This window comes from Arachis stenosperma, chromosome 8 (assembly GCF_014773155.1).
Source record: "Arachis stenosperma cultivar V10309 chromosome 8, arast.V10309.gnm1.PFL2, whole genome shotgun sequence".
In the NCBI taxonomy this organism is placed as follows: Eukaryota; Viridiplantae; Streptophyta; class Magnoliopsida; order Fabales; family Fabaceae; genus Arachis; species Arachis stenosperma.
The window spans coordinates 17,242,029-17,263,004 of NC_080384.1; the positions used below are offsets into that span (position 1 = coordinate 17,242,029).

At 32.4% G+C, this 20,976-nt stretch overlaps 1 protein-coding gene across 1 annotated transcript; it reads left to right on the plus strand.

The window, feature by feature from the left end:
- Positions 1-13,269: 13,269 nt before the first annotated feature.
- Positions 13,270-19,135, plus strand: LOC130944723 (ubiquitin carboxyl-terminal hydrolase 17). Its single transcript, XM_057873207.1, has 11 exons — positions 13,270-13,966; positions 14,164-15,613; positions 15,707-15,795; positions 15,878-15,963; positions 16,073-16,232; positions 16,316-16,436; positions 16,611-16,768; positions 17,179-17,263; positions 17,363-17,575; positions 18,045-18,106; positions 18,215-19,135. Exons 1-11 carry the CDS (start codon positions 13,659-13,661, stop codon positions 18,915-18,917), a joined length of 3,435 nt encoding a protein of 1,144 aa, XP_057729190.1. The 5' UTR covers positions 13,270-13,658; the 3' UTR covers positions 18,918-19,135.
- The last annotated feature ends 1,841 nt before the right edge of the window (positions 19,136-20,976 follow it).

The following is a 20,976-nucleotide window of genomic DNA, read 5'->3' on the forward strand; positions in this document are numbered from 1 at the left end:
TCCTTGCAGGGTTTGAATTGATGTTTTTACTCATCCTTTGTGTTGTCCACCCTTGATGACAAAAGGGGGAGTAAGGATGGTATTTTTGACGTTGATGCAGCTACTAGTAGTTCACTCGAATTTTTGTCTATTTGCTGCACTAACTTTGGGCTGATTATGTGATGTTGCTCGAACAAAATAAATGTGTATAGCTATTTATTGTGCTTTCTTTAAGTATAATGCATAAACAGGAACAAAGAGGAAAGCATGAATCCAGGGGGAGCTAATCTTGAAAAAGAAAGGGGGAGCAACATAAAATCAAAGGGAGTTTTCTAAACCTAACTCAAACTTAATTCCTTTTGATTATTGCTTAAATCATGTTTGTCATCAAGGGGGAGATTGTTGAGTTAAGAAATTAACTAAAATAATTAGTGATGACAAACATTATTTTTGGCAAAATAAATAATTAGAGTGGTTAAATTAATAAGTTCACATTGCTAATTATTTATGCTATGTTGCAGGTCACACTTCATTTTTGGCAGCCCAAGTTGAATAAATAACAAAACAAAGCTAATGGGCTGAATGGAAAGTGTGAATAAAGGCAAGCCCAAGTCATTCATATCAAACAAAGAAGCATAGCAAGACACCGGGCCAAAAAGAGAAGAACCCGATCCAAGCTTGAAATTGTTTTCAATTTCCCACCATCTTGCTCCAACCAAGGCAACGTTCCTCTCCTCTCAAATCAGGTCATATCAAGACTTCAGAAAAGTAAGAAAGAGAAAGAGCTTCTTCCATAAGCCTTTAACCAAAGAAGCAAGAGAGAGAGAATTGAAGCTTGAAGCATAGAAGCTAAAACTGAAATCCCAAGCTAAATCAAGCTTAAGAAAGGTAAATCATATCATCTTGCATGCATCAGATCTTCATCCTTTCTTCCCTACTCTCTGCTCTATCCGAAAATGGCTTTGAAGGGAAAGTTGCTATCTGCCCTATTCTGCTGTGTATCTACGGTCTTAATCAAAACTTGGGGACCAAGTTGGTGTTCAAGGGTTTAGATTTGGTTGACTATTGGAAAACAGTTTTGTTTACTCCTTCATGGCTTTCGGTCAAGTTGGAAAAGTCAGAATGAAAAGTTCTACTTTGATGATTGAGAAGAAAAAGTGAATCTGTGGTTGGTGAAGCTCAAGGCTCAAGATGTTGACCTTGGAAGAAGAACCCAGCAACATGCAAGGAGTTAAAAAGAAGTTTTTCTGTTCATTCAGAAGCAAGGAGAGAAAACTAGAGTGTGTGAACAGTGTTCTGTAAAGAAGTTCCTCTACTTGGATAATGCTTACTTTCAAAGAAGCATTCGGTCAATACTGAAGAACTGCATCTGAGGTTTGCGAATATGGTTTTGCACATAGCAAAGAGGCTGCTGATGAAGTCAATCTCCTTCATGTTTTTCTGATTGTAATGTACTTTTCTAAGCTTATCTTTCTGTAATTTCTTGAGAGAAAAGGCAAAGTGAGAAAGCCTAAGAAAAAGCCATGAGTGAAAAGGTTGAGAGATACACTTGAGAGAAAAGCCTAGAGTTATTTTCAGATTTCTTTAGGTTAGTTAAGTGTCTTGTATTTTGAACCTGTTTGGTATCCCTTTCTTAGTTGGGTTAGCACTAAGAGCAAATAGTTAGGTGTTAGCATAGCCAATGTCAAGTTAGGCTAGAACTTGAGTGAGAAATTGGTGTATGTAATACTGTTAACTATAGTGAAATTCTTCCACATTTGTGGAGGAGACTGGATGTAGGTTGCATAGCACAAAGCAACCGAACCAGGATATATGCTGGTGTTAGCTTTTTCTTCTCTGTCATGTTCTGTTTTCTGTTATTCATGAGATAAAAATAAATTGTCTCATAAATTTCCGCTGCTAAGTTCAAACAGAATCAGATTTGTAACTTTGATTAAAAAGAGTCAAAACAGCAACTGTAAAAGGAAGGCATAGATTCAACCCCCCTTCTCTAAGCCTACCACAACCTTCAATATTTATTCAATTATTTTTAATCACATTTAAGTAAATTACACTTAATCATATTATTTTAATTCTATAAATTATTTTTTTTATAATTTTACTCTTAAAGATTTTTACTCATCATGAAATATTTATAAAATTACTAGAATCACATTACTTTATTATATATTTATCATTTTTTTCTCCACAAATTTATGTATTAGTTATTCTACAAACATTTTATGATGAGTAAAAATTTTTAAGAATAAAATTATAAAAAATAAATTTATTTAGAATAAAATTAATGTGATTAAGTGTATTTTACTTAGGTGTGATTAAAAAATAATTGAATAACTATGTACCGTAAAAAATTGATATTATTGAAGGATAAAATTTAAATTTATTTCTATTTATCGTTTTTGTCCCCAACATATTCGTCCTATTTAAGTCTCTAATGTTTTAAAATCGTCTCAATTTTGTCCCACCGTCAATTTCGTTAACAGATTGCTAACGGCAGAATAACATTGAGTCAATTTTAAAACATTAAGAACTTAAATAGGATAATTCAAACGTTAGAGACAATTTTAAGACTTATTCTTGGAAACAAAAACGATACTTTACTCAAATAAATATTAATTACATATCTATCTAACTAACAAGACACAATAATTAATAATTAAATATCTAAATAATATATTTATAATAATAATTAATTTAATTATTATTCAAAAATCTTCAAAATTTATTTTATTTTACTGTTGACTTCTAACAATTAATAACAATATTAATACATACCTATAATCCACTTAATAATAATTATTACAATAAATTAATCTTTAATGTTCTCATTATTATTTAGATTAAATCAAATTATTTGATAATAAGAAATTTACGTAATTAAAATGACAAAGATAATTAACAATGTAAAATTTTAGATGAATAATTTTTTTTTTGTTTTTGGTCTTTTTGATATTGTTGATTTTTGTTTTTGCTTGCACGCAGCTTCTTGTTAAATTTTTGCAGCTTCAATAAAAGAAGAGAAAGGAGAAATGTGGAGTTGGGTATGTTGGAGAATGGAGAGTAAAGGAGTGAATGAGTGAGAGTGAAAAGATGAAAGGGATGGGTGGGTGGGGTGGTTATTATTTGCTAGAAAATCGAATCGGTCCGATTTATAAACTTCTAAATCGTGTAATGGGACTGTCTAATTACTCTTCTTCCAAGCAAACCGTTCGATTTTTTCATTGTAGTCACCACACTTTCGTGAATCACCACAATTTCCAAACCCCAATAAACGCAGTTATACACCATGTTTAATTTTCATATCAAAATTAGAAAAGTGTTCAGAGCAACTCTAATGCTAAGAAATAGAGTTTCTCTTCTGACATACGGGGACTCAAGTACCGAGAATGGATCCTCTCAATTGTTAAAAAAAATTGAGAGTGTAAAGTGTGATCTCTAACCCTTCATTGCTCTCTCTCTCATATTTATTCTTGGTTCCACTTATAAAATTAATGGTGGGAGATCACACTTTACTCCCTCAATTGTCAAAAAAAATTGAGAGGATCCATTCCCCTCAAGTACCATTGGAGTGAAAAGGGAAGGAGGACTCTTCACGTGGATCAAGGTTGAGAGTTCCTCTAAACAGAGACTTGCAACAACCAATAAAATCATGCCATATGGTAAGTTAATAAAAAAATAAAAAATATATTAAATATATATTGAATAATTAAATTATAATTAATTTATTAATAATTATAATAATTTATTATATTAAATATTTATATATCTATTTAATTAATTATTTAATAATTAGTTATATTAAATTATAATTAATATAAATAATTATGTTAAATCAATATCAAATATTATTTATATTGTTATATTAAATTATAATTAATTAAATTTATTTTACATAAAAAATAAATTTAATTTTTACATATTATAAAATAATTTTTAGTTGGATTATTTATTTTTATTTATAAAATTTAAAATACTAACCAAATTTAAGTTATTTATTTTAATATTTATAATATTAAATTATTTTAAATTTATAAATTTAAATAATATTATTATAAAAAATAATAATTATATTAATTTTAATTACTTTAATTAATTAATTATGTGGGACCACAATAGGAACTAAAGTTAGTTCCTTCTAATGGAGGAGAGAGAGATTTTTTGAGTTCCTATTTACTAATAATGATGCAAAAACTGACGTAAAGTTACTTTTTATGACAGGTGGGTCATAAATAGGAATTAAAATGAGTTTCCTACTGGAGATGGTCTCAAGCTTCTGTAGAATACAAACCCAGGAGAAAATAAATAAAGGTCTTGTGATTTTCTTGCTACTTTGGTTAAAAATTTGAATCGTTTGTTTGCTTTATTAGGTAATTGATTACCAACTTTTATGTCAAGTTCCCGCGTGGCTCTAAACCTATATATTCGGTTGAAAAGGCAAACGTGCATGATGATGCCATGATACTATGCACATGGTTGATATTATTTCAAATTCAAATTTAAAATGCAGAAAAAATTCTATAATGTTCATCAGGTAGTGTTTAATTTTTATTTAATTTACTTTTTAATAAATTTTAAATATTTAAAAATTATTTATTTTTATATTTTTAAATTAAATATTAATTTTTAATTTTTTTTAATAAATTAGACAATATTTTTTAGATTTTATAACAATCAACTTGAAATGTATGTGCTAAACTCTGTTAAAAGAAGAGTAGTGATAATGATGACGTATGTACTATTCACCATCTTATTCTTACTTATTACAATCAACGATGTAGGTGCGAAATATGGAAAATATATAACATGATGGGTAGAATTTTCTTTTGTTACCTAATCTTGTGTTAATGCATTGTTACTGACTTATTTTACATATGCTGGACTTTTTAAGCATTAGTTCGACCTAGCTACGAATTTTATTTGCCACCACCACTAGACATTTAAGTCTCACAACCTTTTCTTTTTGAAAAGACATATATTTCTTAATTTTTAAGTATGTTTGGTATGTATTTTTAAGGCACTAGAAATAAAGATAATAAGAATAGAAATATATATTTTTTGTATCTTTGTATTGCGTTTGATTATAATAAACAGAATTCATAAAATGTCTTTAGCTTAAGTTTACTTAGAATATAATAGACAAGACAGAAAATATATATAAAATACAAAAAGAGTAAATCATTTTTTTTTTAAATAGTACATGAAAAATTTTATCGTTGACTAAACTAATTTTAAAAGACACAAACAATAAATAAATTTTCTAAAAATAGTTAAATCTAATAAAAATAATCATTCATCAAATAATTTTATTTACGTTAACAGAAAATATTGACATAGTAAAACAGAAATATATAATGAAGTGAAAATACAACTGTGATATGGCATCACATTTTATATAATTATAAAAAGTTATCTCAAATTCTTAATAATTTTTATAATTAAAAAAATTACAATAATTAAAAAAATACCTAAACAATTTAGTATATTCACTCTAAAATTCCTTCGTCTTCAGCCAGTTATGTTTGATGATGAATTATTTCAATTATACAAATGGAAGAGCTCGTTCTTTAGGAAAAATAGATATTCAAATAACATCTTTTCTGTTTTCTGTTTTACATGCACATGCTTGATATTATGGACATTCTATTTGTGATTTAGCATAGATATTGCATGAATCGCACTTTATTTTTTAGAAAAAAAAATTATTCTCTTGGCCTAGAAGATGATCATGGATTTTTGGGGTAATAGGTAATCATGAGGTGAAAATCTCACCAAGCAACTTCAATATTAGAACTTCTAATATTGTAGCGTATTTGTAAATTTTAGGGTGAAAATTCAAATGCATTCGATTTCACGTGAAGTTGATAATTGAGAATGTTTAAATAATTTGATTAATTTAACTAAATTTTTATTTAACAACTCTCAATTATCAACTTCATATGAATTTAATTGCATTTGAGTTTTCACCAAATTTTAGATAGTATTACAACTTAAGACTATATTATTTTTAATTAAAAATAAAAAATATTTTAACTTATATTTTTTCTCTTTTACTGTCTTTTTAATCTAATTAGGTTCATTTTTAATATTTTTTGAGAGAGAGAGAGGTTAAAATTATATAGAAGTAAAAAAAGAGAGAAAGAAAGTAATTTAGGATAGAGAAGAGAAAGAAAAAAGATAAATTCAGAATTATAAAGAGTAAAAATATATTAATCCAAACTATTTTCATTAAATTTGTGTCTTTATTTATTTTAATTTGCTTTGTCTCTCTTTATCTCTACTTCTAATATTTTAAGAAAAAATTATAATTTTGTTTTATTTTTATAATTTCACTCCACACATGATTATTTTGTATTATATATTTGAAAAAATTAAACTTGTAAAAAAAATAATGACATTATTAAAAATAAAAGTTATGATATTCATTTTTCAATTTTTGGATACAAATCAAACACACCATGTGATCTACCATTACCATTTCATGTATGTCCTTTTCATCTAACTTGACAAAATGGACTAATTAAATTAAAGTAAAAAATTATATATATAATTTATGCGCTTTGTTAGCATTATGTCATTTTATCATTGTCTATCTAATTGTTGTTATTTAGCACAAAAGAGAAGAAAAGAAATGCTCCATACAACCAACGCTAGTCAGATTTTCCCGCGGTACACAACATGTGCTCTTAATACCAACCGATATTTTTGTCCGTAATAGGATTACGAGAATATAAATTTTATAAATTTTTTAAAATTATGTCAATTTTATTCTGATATTATATAATATAGCAAAAAAATTTATATAATTAATTACTTTTATAAAAAATAGGAAAGAGATAAAATTTTTTGTCAAACTAAAAAGATTATAATCTCTATAAATAAAAAAATTAAATAATAATTTTTTTAGTTATTATTTTCATCTTTTATTAAAAATTAATTTTAACATTTATTATCTAAAACTTAAAAGAATTTAATGATTATATTTTTATATTTGATTAGGTATTAAGTTTGTTACACAAATTAAAATAATTAATTTTCATGCATATTATTTAAAAAAATATTTTTTCTCTCTCTAATTAGATATTAGTATAAAAAATATATATTGATAGTTATAAAATTAATTTATTTTTTTAAACAATTGAATGTTAATTCTAATTATTAATTACAATATTAGTATTCTCTCCAAATTATATGTAATAAATATTTGAAGGAAGAGAAGTGAAAATATATATTTAAAAAGATAAACATTGAAAATTTGAAACTAAATAAAAAAATAAAAAAATATGCATATAACAATAATATTTTTTATGTAAATAATCTTATGGGATATTTTTTACTATATTTAATTATAAATTTAATATATTTTTTATAATTTTATGAATTTATTTAAATTATATTAATTTATTAAATTTATTTTTGGTAGAATAAAAATGTAGAGAAAGATAGAGAATGGGAGAGAGAAAAAAGAAAAATATAAAGAAGAAGGAGAGAGAGTATGTTTGTTAATTTGAAAAAAAATATTTTAATTGTAATGAAAGAATATCTGGTGACATATTTTAGTTTGTCAAATTAGTAATATAAAATATAAATTATAAGTTATATATAGAGTGAGAATGATCGAGAAAAATAGAAAAAAGAAGAAAGATAGATAAGTTGAGAAAAAAGTGTATTAATTTTAGAAAAAAAAGATTTCATCTCAATTTTAATGAGAGAGTATTATATACAAAAATTATTTTTCATATGGAAAGTTTGTTGGTGTTTTGGCTTAGTATTGGGGAGTGGGGTGTTTTCTCGGTCGGTGGAGATCACGGTCAACACGCAGGGGGCGTGGTACCGCTGCTCGTCAGAAGCGTGTCAGCACCCCAGCAACACGCCGGGGGCGTGGTGACGCGGCGCGCATGCAGCTCCCTGGCAGCACGTAGTGGCGTGGTGGAGCAGGCATTGCAGATTCCCAATGTGTTTAGTAACACGGGTGGACGTGTTGGAAGCTGCCTGCATGCAGGGGACAGCTTTTCCACCCCGGTAAATAGCAAACGATGCTCATGGCTCTATAAAAAGAGACTCCTCACCCCCAGTATATGCATTAGATAGAGTGTGTTAGTGAGAGAAGGGTTGCTGTTGGTTTTTGTTGGAGAGAGGAAAGGGAATTGTAAAAAATTGTAAAAATATCCCCTCACTAAAAAAACACTAAGCCTGGCGGGGAAGCCCGCCCCGCCCCGCCAAAGCCTGCCAAAGCCCACGGTTTAAGAGGTGCGGGTTAGGCGGGCTTTTGCTATTTGGCGGTCTCAATTTTTCAGCCCGCCCCGTCTTTTTTGGTGGGTTACGTGGGCCGGTTTGGCGGGTTTAGGCCTGTTTGCCACCCCTACCTGTTGCATATTTGTCTCTATCCGCTGTTGTGCAAATACGAAGTAATTAAATCCAGCACGCTTGCGTTTGTGAGTCTCGGCACCTTTTCGCGTAAAAAGTTCATTTAACCGATAATATGTTGCTCGGACCAATGCCAACACAGGTAGACTACGGGCACCCTTCAACACTGAGTTAATGTACTTGACAAGGTTCGTTGTCATATGGCCCCATCGATGTCCCTCGTCGAATGCCAATACCCAATGTCTGAGTCCAATGGCATCGCACCACCTAGCATATGCCTCGCTTCGCTCTTCCAACCTCTTATAATTGATGTTTTAATCCTCCACCGTTCTTGAATACCCAATGTTTACAACAAGCTTTTATAGAATGAGGGACTTTGAATGCTCTTAGGAAGTTGCTGCCGATGTGCCTTATACAAAACATCCACCTTGCTCTTGGAGGTTGCCAGTCACCTCCGAAACGATTTATTGTTGCCCGAATTGACTCATGCCAGTCTGAGATCATACCCACACCGTCTTTCTGACAACATGCATTCGCAGATTCCTGAGAAAGAAGTGCTACGCATCAGCTGTCTTCCCTTCTACCAAGGCAAAAGTGATAAGCACAATGTTTTGGTTCCCATCTTGTGCAACAGCAACCAGAAGTGTACCTTTGTATTTTCCGTATAGGTGTGTGCCGTCAACCTGAATTAGGGGCTTGCAATGCCTGAATGCCCTAATGCATGGATTGAAACTCCAAAATACGCGATGAACTATTTTTACCCCGTGCACCTCCTCATTCTCATTGTACAGTGGTCGTGTTTCTATTTGGACAACAGAACCAGACATCTTTTGAACTATAACCGAGAGCCACCATGACAAGGCTTGGTAAAAATCCTCCCAACAACCGAAAACTTTTGCTATGGACTTCTGCTTTGCCAACCAAGTCTTTCGATAATTGATGGTATAATTGAACCTTGACTGGACTTCCGCTATTATAGATTTCACCTTGATGGACGGGTTAGTCTCGACCAACGGCATTATAGCCTCAGCAATGGTATCCGAGTCCAACTTGGAATGATCTTGTGTAATCGTTCCCATTGCGCACGTGTGCCTAACGTTGTATCTGCGTATCTCCCAACAACCTTTTTTTTCGGTATCAAGCTGGCTCGGATAAGCCAGTCGCACCCACGCCCATACATCTTGCATTTTGCATAGAACGTCTATGTCTCAAACTCGTACACATTGTAGTCAACTCCTCTAGAGATAGTGTAACTTCTAATTGCTGCCATGACCGACTTTCGAGAACTATATTCCATTCCAATCCGGAACTCTCTATCCTCAGCATCAGCAACACCTACAGAAAGCAGAAATCATCGTTCATTAATCAATCCAAAGTATAAATTAACAAAAACGTATTATTCAGTCATCACGTTCCTATGTTTGCATATTCCGAAAATTTCGGTGCATGCATGGCGTCGAGATCCAACTCACGCATAAAAGGTGGCACGTTCATCGGTTGACTGCTCGAGGGATGAACCACTATATTCTCTGCTGCTGTCTCAACTCCCACATCACCATCATCGTCTTCGTCGCCGGCTTCATAAGTGGCTTCGAAGTCCTCTTTGCTGTCACTATTCATTCCCTCGTACACTGTAGCTCTATCATTCTCTATATCTAAATCATTTTGAATCCCTTCTGCCTCTACGGTTTCAAACTCAACATACAGCTCAATCTGTGGCTGTCGCATCTGAGTCTGCCGATGAATTTGAAACATATTCTGCATACTCGCTTCGTCGGTGATTGGCATGGTATCAAACTGTATTAGACCACCAAAAATTACAACCGAATTCCGGTACAGAATTCTGCTCACTCTCATTAATGTACCGTTCTCCATGCTTTAACAGAGACCGTTCTGAAACTCCATTAACGTCATCGTGCATGGAAGTCTGGAACCACAAACGAAAACGGATTCTGGCACACAAACCTCACTCCCTCATGAGTATTACGTATTATCTCACCGTTGCGATACACCACCAAGTTTGTGGTACCCTCCATTACACTACCAACACACTCAAAGAACACTCAAAATACACTCTTACTCAGAATGAAAATGGTATTGAGCTCTGTCTTATATAGAAGGGAGCATTTAACACGCCTCCCACATGCTGCCTGCCTCAACCAACCACGCTTTGCCACGTGTCAGCACGCCCCCTATGTGCTATCAGTTTCAGCCAACCAGCCCTCGCCACGTGTGCTCTACGCCCCCTGCGTGATGAATGTAACACGCTCCCTGCGTGGTACGCCTCTCACCTAACACGTCCACCAAAGTGTAAATACACTTCCTTCACCCATTTTTAAGTAAAACACCACCCTTTACTTCATAACAAAATTCTTGAGCTTATTATATAACATTTTAATTATTAAATTAATAATATAATACAGATTTTATGTAAGAAAAAAAAAAGAAAAAAAAAATGCTCCATACAACCAACGCTGGTCAGATTTTGCCGCGGTACACAACATGTGTTTTTAATACCAATTTTTGAAGGGGGAAAAAAAACATTACACTGTCATTTGGAGTCTTTAATCTTCATTTAAAATTGAATAAAAAAAAGTATTTTATTCAGAAAACCTTTTTTCATTTTAAATCTCTAGCAATAAACAGTAAACACTAGACTTTTGATTGATCATCCTAGTCAATCTCACAGTCAACACTCATAATTGATTTCTTTATTGCTAACTAACAGTAACACATAATTCATTTTATTTTCATGTACATGGACATATGAACAATAATAATAATAATAACAACGGAAAAAATCGCTATCCCTTGGTTTTCATGAAATGGTAAAAGTGACCTATCACCGTCATATATAATCATTGATCCATGACTTGTAATCTTTTTATTCATAAGAAATGTATATATTATTACTTATTAGAACAAAATAATAAAAAGTAGGAGATACTTTCCTTTCCTTACGTTGAAAAGCCAAAATTGTGTTTGTGACCTACCCCAAACCTAAGAAGACAATTTACTTGTAAAATGGTTAATTCCAACAGAATCTCGCACACACCAAAAGAAACAAACAACGACATATGCTAATCCCAAAAAATTTCATCAACGGGTCCATGGAATCTAGGCCCCACTTCCACCGTCCGATCCCCCGAATCAGAAACCATTAGAATCAATCCGTACCGTATAAGAGGGGCTCCGCTCATTCATGGGCCCCACTTCACGTGCACTGCCTGCCATAACCGTCCAACTCACATACACTGCTCCCATAATTTCCCCCCAAAACCGAACCTTTTTGGTGCAATTTTTTTAGGTTAAATATATGATCAAATTACTAATTTTGTCTCAACATTTAAGTTTTAAATATTTTTCTCTCTTTTTTTTTTCTTTGATCAAAATTCAAAGTCTTTTTTTAAGTCCAACTCACTATTTCTAAGATGGTCTCTTCCAATCACTTTGATCTTTTAAAATATTATATGCATTATTTTTTATGAATATTATGTTTGTATATTTTTATTTTTTTTATATTAAGAATGTTTGATACAAAATTTATGTTTGACAATATAAAAAATATTAAAAAAACAAATAATTAAATTAATTTTTAATAAATTTTAAATTAGATATTTGATCTTCAATAAATTTTTATTATTTTAAATTTTTTTAAGACAAATTTGTCATTTTATCAAAAACGACTAATATATTTTGTAAAAATATTTGTCGAAGATCTAATTATCATAATTAATTCTGTTAAAAATTTATTTATCTAATATATATTAAAAAATTTATTAAAAACAATAGAGAAACCACTCTTTATATTCTCAGATAGTTCTAAAATAATAAAATAAAATTTTATGAAAACCAAAATATGTGATCTAAAATTTCGTTAAAAGTTAATTTCGGTATATATATAAAAAATAATACACACGTTATTTCTCGTGGTTTTTTTTCATCACGTTATTATATATCTATATTTAGGATTGATATATAATTTTTTTAAAAATATTTTTTATTTTTAACGCATAAAATCAAGACTTTTTATTTAAGTTATAAACACTTATAAATATCAACTAATTTTATTTTTATTATTTTTACACATTTTTAATAAGTAAAAAGTGAATCAATACGTGTATTAGTACCTGTTGATATACTAGTGAATATAATTCGTATTGATGATAGTATCTCAATGAATAGATAATAGAAGTTAAAATACTATATTTGTAGAACCCTGATTTTATTCTAATTTAACTTTCAGGGACAAAAATAATTACTAAAGTGAATATACACATATTAGTGCATTACTAGTATTTAAATATAATATTTATATATTTATTATATCTAAAATTATTTATTTATTTTAGCAATAATGAAATATTATAAAATAAAAAAACAAATACATTAAAAATAAAAAATATGTTAATTATGACTCTTTTTAGTTTTCAAATTATGACTCTAAATACTTTCGTTGGGTAATTGGGGAGCAGTTTTTAATTGAATTTCCGTGGTACACAAACATATAATAATTGTTTGTTGTTGTTAAACATATAATAAATCATTGTGATATTTGTAAGAAAATTTTAAATCCTTTACTGGACCTTAAGAATATTTAAAAAATTGTTAAAGTGGAAATACCTTGGGGAAAAAAAAAAAAAAAAGAAGAAAACACTTTACACAAAACCAGCAAAAGAATCAAAGTTGTGAAAGTTTCTTTAATTACAGAGATCCGAATATTTGATGGGCGAAGAATTCACGCTTCCCAACGGTTGAAACTTGGAACTTTGGAACAAAATTCTTTTCCCTCAACAATCAATTTCCCGTTTTGTAACCATCACAATTTTTAATTCTCTCTCTAAATTTAATACTATTTTTCACATTTACCGCGTTTTCTTTTTCTCTCTCTTCACAAAATTTTCCCATCCAAACCAAAACGAATCTAACCACCGGAGAATTCTCATTTCTCAATTTTGCACTGCGCCATCGTTTTCAGTAAGCAGTAACTCAATTGAAGAAAAAGAAGAAAACCTCCTTTTACTTGCATACGCTTTTTTGTTTTTATTATCTCTATCTCTCTCTTGTCCTCGTTAATCTCACCGTCACGCGCTGCCGCGTATTTCGTCACCGTTTAATCACCGAAAGCAAGCTACCTGATTGGAGCCTTTGGTTTGAAACTTGAAACTTGAAACGGACGGTTACATTGCAAGTTGTGCCGCTTTTCTCAGCTGAATCAGTTAGTTTCTTCATCTATGTGTGGTGTTGGAAGGAGGATTAGGAGGAGCATAGGCTTTGTCGCTGCCATAGCTGGATGTGCATCGGGTGCAGGATAAATGCGCTACACCGGGGATCTAGGGTTTTCGAGCCTGGTCCTTTTGGTGCTGTTGCTGCTGCTGATTTGTCTTGTTTTTCCGGCGATCGGATTCTTTTATGTCCGCCGTAAATGGCGGATTTCAGTGGCTAGGAAGGAAGAGATCAGGAGGCTTCTGATTTTGGCTGCTGAGGAAACTGCCAGGGCCGAGAGAGAGGCCACGTATGGTTACGGTGCCGCGGCGGAAACCGCCGTCAAAAGCAATCAGTGTGCCGTGTGCTATGTTCCCGCCACCGCACGCTGCGCTCAGTGCAAATCGGTTCGCTACTGGTGTGTTCATCTTCCATTTCTCTTCTTTGCTCTTCATTTTTTTGCTAGCTGTTCAAAGATGTTTTGTTGCCTTGTGAACTTGTTGAATGATCCATTCTGTATAACCTGGTTTTCCTCTGTGATTTTATTTTATTTGTGGACTTTACCGTATGCGTAAGATGTCTGTGTTATATACATTTTGGTATCATGTGTTTCAGTTCGTTTGAGTGTCAAACTCTTCATTGGCGCCAAGGGCACAAATTGGAATGCCGTCTGCAAAGAATACTTCGGCAGAGTGATGTAGTTAGTGATCTTGGCAACAAGGTAACCGAGCAAGAATTCTCTAGAATCGCTGACCAGAAGTCTGAAATTGCAGGTGCAGAGCATGAAGCGTCCGGTGAAAACCAACAAACTTCAGTCGCTGGTGTTTCTTCTAAAGTTTTATATGGAAAAAATGAAAATGTAAGAGATGAGTGCCTTGCAGGGGGAACTATAACAGATTCTAATTCTGAGTTGTCAAGTAACTCTTTTTCTGGCTTCTCAGCTTCTCCAAGTGCTAGTGAATCATCTGATGACTCCTCTATTTGTGAGAGTGTTATATCAAACGAGCATGACCAATCTGATGGACCAATTTTTGTTGATTCGACACTTGACATTCCAGATAGCACTTCAAGTGACGGTAGCATGGTTGTAGCTATGTCTTCATCACCCAAATTTGCCAGTTTGGTTGAATCAGTTGATGGTTTTTCGACAATGCGTAAATTAAATGAAAGTAGATCTGGTCCTTGTAAAGAAGAAGGAAAACTTGCAAAAAATGGTACTTCAGGTTCAGGTATGCTGAAGGGGGCAACAATCAAGCCTTCCATAGTGTCTTCTGGGTTCTGGGATAGAACTCTTGGCACAACTGGGATTGAAGAAGATGCCAACAGTGACACTTCTCCATCCCATTCGGATGAATCCACTCACAATACAGGATCTGATTCTCAGTCATTTCGCTTTTCGTTTAGTTCCATCGCTCTTATGCAAGCACAAGATAGTGAGGCAAAGGATTTTGTATCTGATAATCCTTCTCCCAATACTGTTGGGGACAATGTGCCTTGCTCAGGATCAGCATCAACGGAGAATGACAGAGATACAGTGAATTCTTCAAAGGCTACAAATCTTAAATTCATGAACAGCAAAGATTCCATACTTCCAAACCCTGCTGCTGCCCCTGTTTATGAATCTGATCAATTGGGATCTAAAGGCAGCTCTGTGCAACCCTTATCTTGTCTCTACCCACCATCCCCCAGTCTTAGCAAAGGTTCAGGTTGTGAAGATTCTTTGAACGTCCATAACTTGCAATCGTATATTTCTATGGCATCAAATCGTGTTGTAGGAAACCATGGCATCAATTCTAAGTCTGCTGAAATTAGATGCCTGACACGTGACCTTGATTCTAATTTAGTCCGTAGAACTGATGCTCACTCAAATTCCAGTACAAAACATGTGAATAATGGTAATCAATCTGCCACTAGTATGTCGTCTGGGGGTGTTAGCTGTTCTGCAAATTCTAAGAGTGGCTTGAAATCATCTGTTTTAAAAGTTGTTGATCAGTTCCGAGGATCAAATTTCTCAAAGCAGTTTCCACTAGTTTGGAATGATACCGCAGGAAAACAAAGTGATAAGGTTCTTTCTTGAACAAATTTTTATTTATTTGTTTATTTTTATATGTTCTTTTGTGCCTTGTGCAATTTTATCTTACATTTACAGATGCTGCAGGGTCTTTTTCCTTACGAATTGTTTGTCAAGATTTATAACTCGAACAAGGGGGAGTTTAGCCCATTTGGTCTTATAAATTGTGGGAACAGGTAATTTGAAATGATTTGTTTGCTAGAAACATTTGATAAGATAATTAGTTCAAAGAGCTTGTCTGTTCATTTATTTTTGCAGCTGTTACGCCAATGCTGTACTCCAGTGCTTAGTATTTACACCACCCCTGACTGCATATTTTCTTCAAGGACTACATTCTAAAGCATGTATGTAAGCAAATCAGTTTTTCCATTGGAATCATCTGCATGCCATATTTCTTGAATATTATCTTCTGTAACCCATTAATAGGGTTAAACAATTCCATGCAAATTTCAGGTGCAAATAAAAAATGTTTCAACTGTGAGTTTGAAAGTTTGATTTTGAAGTCAAAGGATACAAAATATCCACTCTCTCCTAAGGGCATACTCTCCCAACTAAGGAGAACTGGAAGTCAACTTGGTAATGGCAAAGAAGAAGATGCACATGAATTTCTAAGGTAAACCCTTTTGTAAGTGTAACCACATAATTCTTGTCCTGTAATTCATTTCAGATTAAGGAATCTGGTGTTATACTCAACAGGCATGCCATTGACACAATGCAATCTGTTTGCCTTATGGATGCTGGGGTTGATGTATGTGGTTCATTGGAAGAGGACACTACTTTAATTGATCTAACATTCGGGGGTTACCTTAGATCAAAGGTAATTTATGTTTATATATTGAAATCTACTAAACTATTATGTTTTTCCCCCTTTCCTGTGTTATAATGCACCAATACAGTGTTGCCATGCTTTTGCAATAGATAAATTCCTGTCATTTTAAGATCCATTAATTCGAATAATGTGGAGAGTAAACATGCCCCTCATACTTTGCAGATAAAATGCATGAAATGTGGAGGGAAATCTGAGCGTCAGGAAAGGATGATGGATCTTACTGTTGAGATAGAAGGGGACATAGCAACCCTACAGGAAGCTCTTCGACGATTTACAAGTACCGAGTCTTTGGATGGAGAAAATAAGTACCACTGTGTCAGGTTGGTTGGTCCTCTAGAGCGGCCTTTTTAAAAGTTTCAATGTTGTTGTATAATAGGAACTTGAATTCTGTTTTAAGATATAAATACTAGTTCCTTAAATCAGTGTAGACATTTGTAATCCTGCAAAAAAGGATTAAGTCCTAAAAAATGTTTGAACTTTGAAAAGAGAAAGTCACTCCTAGAGTCTGCACATATGGAAGCTCTAGCTAGCCTTCTCCCATGCTTGCAGAATCTTGTTTGGTGTACAAGTGTTTTTTAACATTGGCATGTTATGTGGATTGTGGATTACTAAGGCTTTGGTATGTTATTTGGCTTACTAACGTTTTTTTTGGCATTTTGCTTTTATTGTTCAAATTGCTTGTGCTCAAAGTTAGTTTTCTATATTATTAATGTAACCTCTCCATTTGAAGATGTAAATCTTATGAGAAGGCCAAGAAGAAGCTGACAATTTCTGAGGCACCTAATGTTCTTACAATTGCATTAAAGAGATTCCAGGTACTTTATGTCTTAAATTCAAAGTATAATATGTTATTACCTTCATTTGTGCTGTCTATATGCAGAGAGTACATTAAATTTGTTACATTTGTCTTGCAGTCAGGAAAGTTTGGGAAGCTTAACAAGCCTATCCAGTTTCCTAAAACTCTTGACTTGGCTCCTTTCATGAGTGGGACTAGTGATAAATCACCTATATACAGACTGTATGGTGTAGTTGTTCACTTGGATATCATGAATGCTGCCTTTTCTGGTCACTATGTGAGCTATGTGAAGAATAGTCAAAACAAGTGGTTCAAGGTTGATGACAGTGTGGTAAGTCCCTCAGTTTCCATTTGTTTGCATATATCATGAAGACATATCTCTTGGCTTGGTTTTACAGGTAGTAGATTCCCACACCAAATCAGTAATATGTAGCCTTGGTTCCACCACTTGTAACATCATAAATCTGTGACCTATATATATCATTTGTTCTTTATTATTGTGAATAAAAGTATATCTGCATAGGCTTGGTTGAATTCTGTGACAAAATCTTCTATCATAAAATCATATGACAATCATTTGGTCTGGATAAAACTGTTCCAAGGTTTATTGACAAGCAGGTTTTCAAATCATTTCTAAACTTTAAAACAAAATTTTATTTCATTATTACTTACCATTCAAACCTGTCAGATACACCTAACAAAGTTTCTTCATATGCAATTTTGGTTTGTTTGGCAGGATTTATTAACCAATTGTGCGAGTATATTTACTTCGTTTTAACCATGTCCTTTATGTCTTGTAGGTGACACCTGTTGAGGTGGAGAGAGTCTTAACAAAAGGATCATATATGCTTTTTTATGCAAGGTAACCCTTTTGGTGTTATTTTTCTGGTGCATCTTGTGCAAGCAATGTTCCTTTTTTACTAACAATTGCCTCTAGTGCGCTTCTCTCACCCTCTGATTCCCTCTGTAGGTGTTCACCCAAGGCTCCAAGATCAATCAGAGGCAAGACACTGTCCCCAGAATCAAAAGGCAAAGTAACCCAAAAGACCGCAACGAAAACTCGGAATGTATCTATAACTTCTGGTCCTGCTGAATATATCAGTAGTCCAGATGGTTCACCCACCTTGGACTCCTTCTATTCAAAGTTTCACCACCTGAAGAGAGTTTTAGAAGATGACTCGTCAAGTGACAATTCATCGCTAATCAGCAGTAATTCTGACTTAGGTTCTTGCAGCACCGATAGCACTCATGATTCGACCACCACAGATGAGTTCTCCAATTATATTTTCGGTGATTCAAGGGTTGGCTGGGGTAGCCCATGGAGGAACTCCGAATCCGACACCTCATCCTCCACCTCTTCCTCATCTTCTCCCCTGAACTTCAGGCATTCACCCCTAGCCGATATGGATCGATATGATTCAGTTTCTCCTGGTTTAAGTGCAGATATAGATGGCAATTTGTACAGGAACAAAATGGGGCATGCAGAAAGAAAAGGAGGTGTTGTGCCTCTCTCACATTCAGACACTCTACACCATAGGAAGTTAGAAAGTACTAGGGTTAGCAGCAACAGTAATTTTAGGGATACTAACTCTCATCAGAGACTAGGATCTAACCATTTTAATGGCATAAGCTCTGGTGCACCTTGTAGAAAGCCAAGGGACAGAACGGATTGAAATATTTATTTAGTTTTAATCTATAGGTAGGCCGGTGCAGTATATAATGAGGTATAGTCTACCATTTATGTAATGTACTCAAAAGATGGCGTTCTTATAGAAAGGAATTAGCCATCAACATTTTGCTTCTCACTTAAATAGATGTAGTAGGTATATAGATTAATTACTGTAACTAATAAGTCTTATCATTCCATTTTTCTGAAAGAAAAACTTGAACACGTGAATCAATAAGATTGTAATATGATAATCCTATTCTGCTAACTTGTTTTTAGGTTATATATATATAAAGATTAGAGTTTTCTAAAATGAAGAAGTTGGTAGAGTAAGAAAAAGTAAAGGATTTAATTATTTTTGAATTAAATTAGATTTTATATATAATAGAAGTAATAAATTCAATGGTGATTAAATTATTGTTTTTTTAATTTTACCAATTTTTTATTTGAAAGGTTTTTATCACATTTAAAATATTATTCTTTCTGAAGTGTTTATACCTATTTATTTATTTTTCTTTCAAATATATTTTCACTCTTGGCAATAACAAGTTAACAACTGACGTATACTATTTGTGAATTAAATCATTGTTATAGTTATTTAAATATTTTTGTTTGGACCATGAGGTGTTTTTAATTTTTAGAATTTAGCTAACAGGTTAAGATGATCAATTGAAAAAGTTTTTATAAAACATGTAAATTTTAAATAAATAATGTATTTGTTATGTATTTATTAAAATAAAAAATTAAAAAATAGTATAATCTTAACATATATCTTAAATTCTAAACTTTTAGGATAAATATTAGCTAAATTCTAATTTTTATTTGTTTGTTTATTTGTTTGGACCATGGAACATGAGTTGGTGGTATTCGTATTTCATTACATCAATCTGCAATGAAATAATCCAAGCCAACATGGCTTGAAATGAAGTTCGTTAAAATAATCAAATTGAAATTGATAAGGCAGATAGGGTCTAAAGAGGATGTAGTTGATGATAAATTGATAATAGAACAAAAGAGAGTGATGGAACGGATACAAAGGGTGAGACAACTTTGTTCCTGTAATAAAATCCAACTCAACAAAGTGCAATCCCTTTTCGGTTCTGTATTCAAATTACTTCACAATATTGAAAAAATTAAAGGGACAACCTGTGTCCATGCCCTACTCTTTGTACTTTCTACTAAACACACGTATGATTAATTCTTGGCCCTACCCATTATTCCAGGTTTCCCATGTCAATGTTTTTCTTTAAATTACTACAAACAATTTACTTCAGTTTGATTTTTAAGCATAGAAAAAACAGTGATGCTACATGACTAATTAGCAGTTTAGCACAATAAAAATGAGTTGAACAAGAAAGAGGAGACACATAAAAGAAAGAAGAAAAAAGACTTAATTAAACTTAATGATAAAAATAGCAAGTATTTTTCTTAATATGTTCTTGTTAAGAATTAAAAAAAAAAAAGAATCCAAATATTGGTAGTTCAATTAAGACAAAGAAAAAAAAATATTACATATAGCATAGTGACGATGAATTCATGTTGGATAATTCTATATGGATTATTGTTGTAAATTTTAGCACATGCATTATCTAACTAAGTTTTATTAAAGTTATTTATTTTGCATCATAAAGATACTGTGGAAGCCTGCCTCTATCAAGTTGGAAAGAAAAGAAACAAGAAACTTGGCTGCCAAGTCTATTGATTCAAAGGGCTCATAGCATTCCATGTACCAATTCTAACTCTTTATTCTTGTTTTGGAGATACACGAAGAGATCAATCCCATCTCTTCCCATTATTGCACCTTCATTTTCTTTGGTCTATAAAATACAACTGAATGATACGAGAAATGAAACTAACTTCCCTTTAATTCATTAGCGATATGTGATCTCTGTTGGAAAAATTAAGGTTCAAACAAAAATTTGTCTAACAACAAAAGTATTAAAAATAATTTTTTTACAATTTGGACGATTAAATAGACAATACTAAAGATATTCAAAACATCAAATATAATAACAAAAATTAAATAATCAAACAATAGAATTTTTATTGTGAAAAAATTCTCAAAA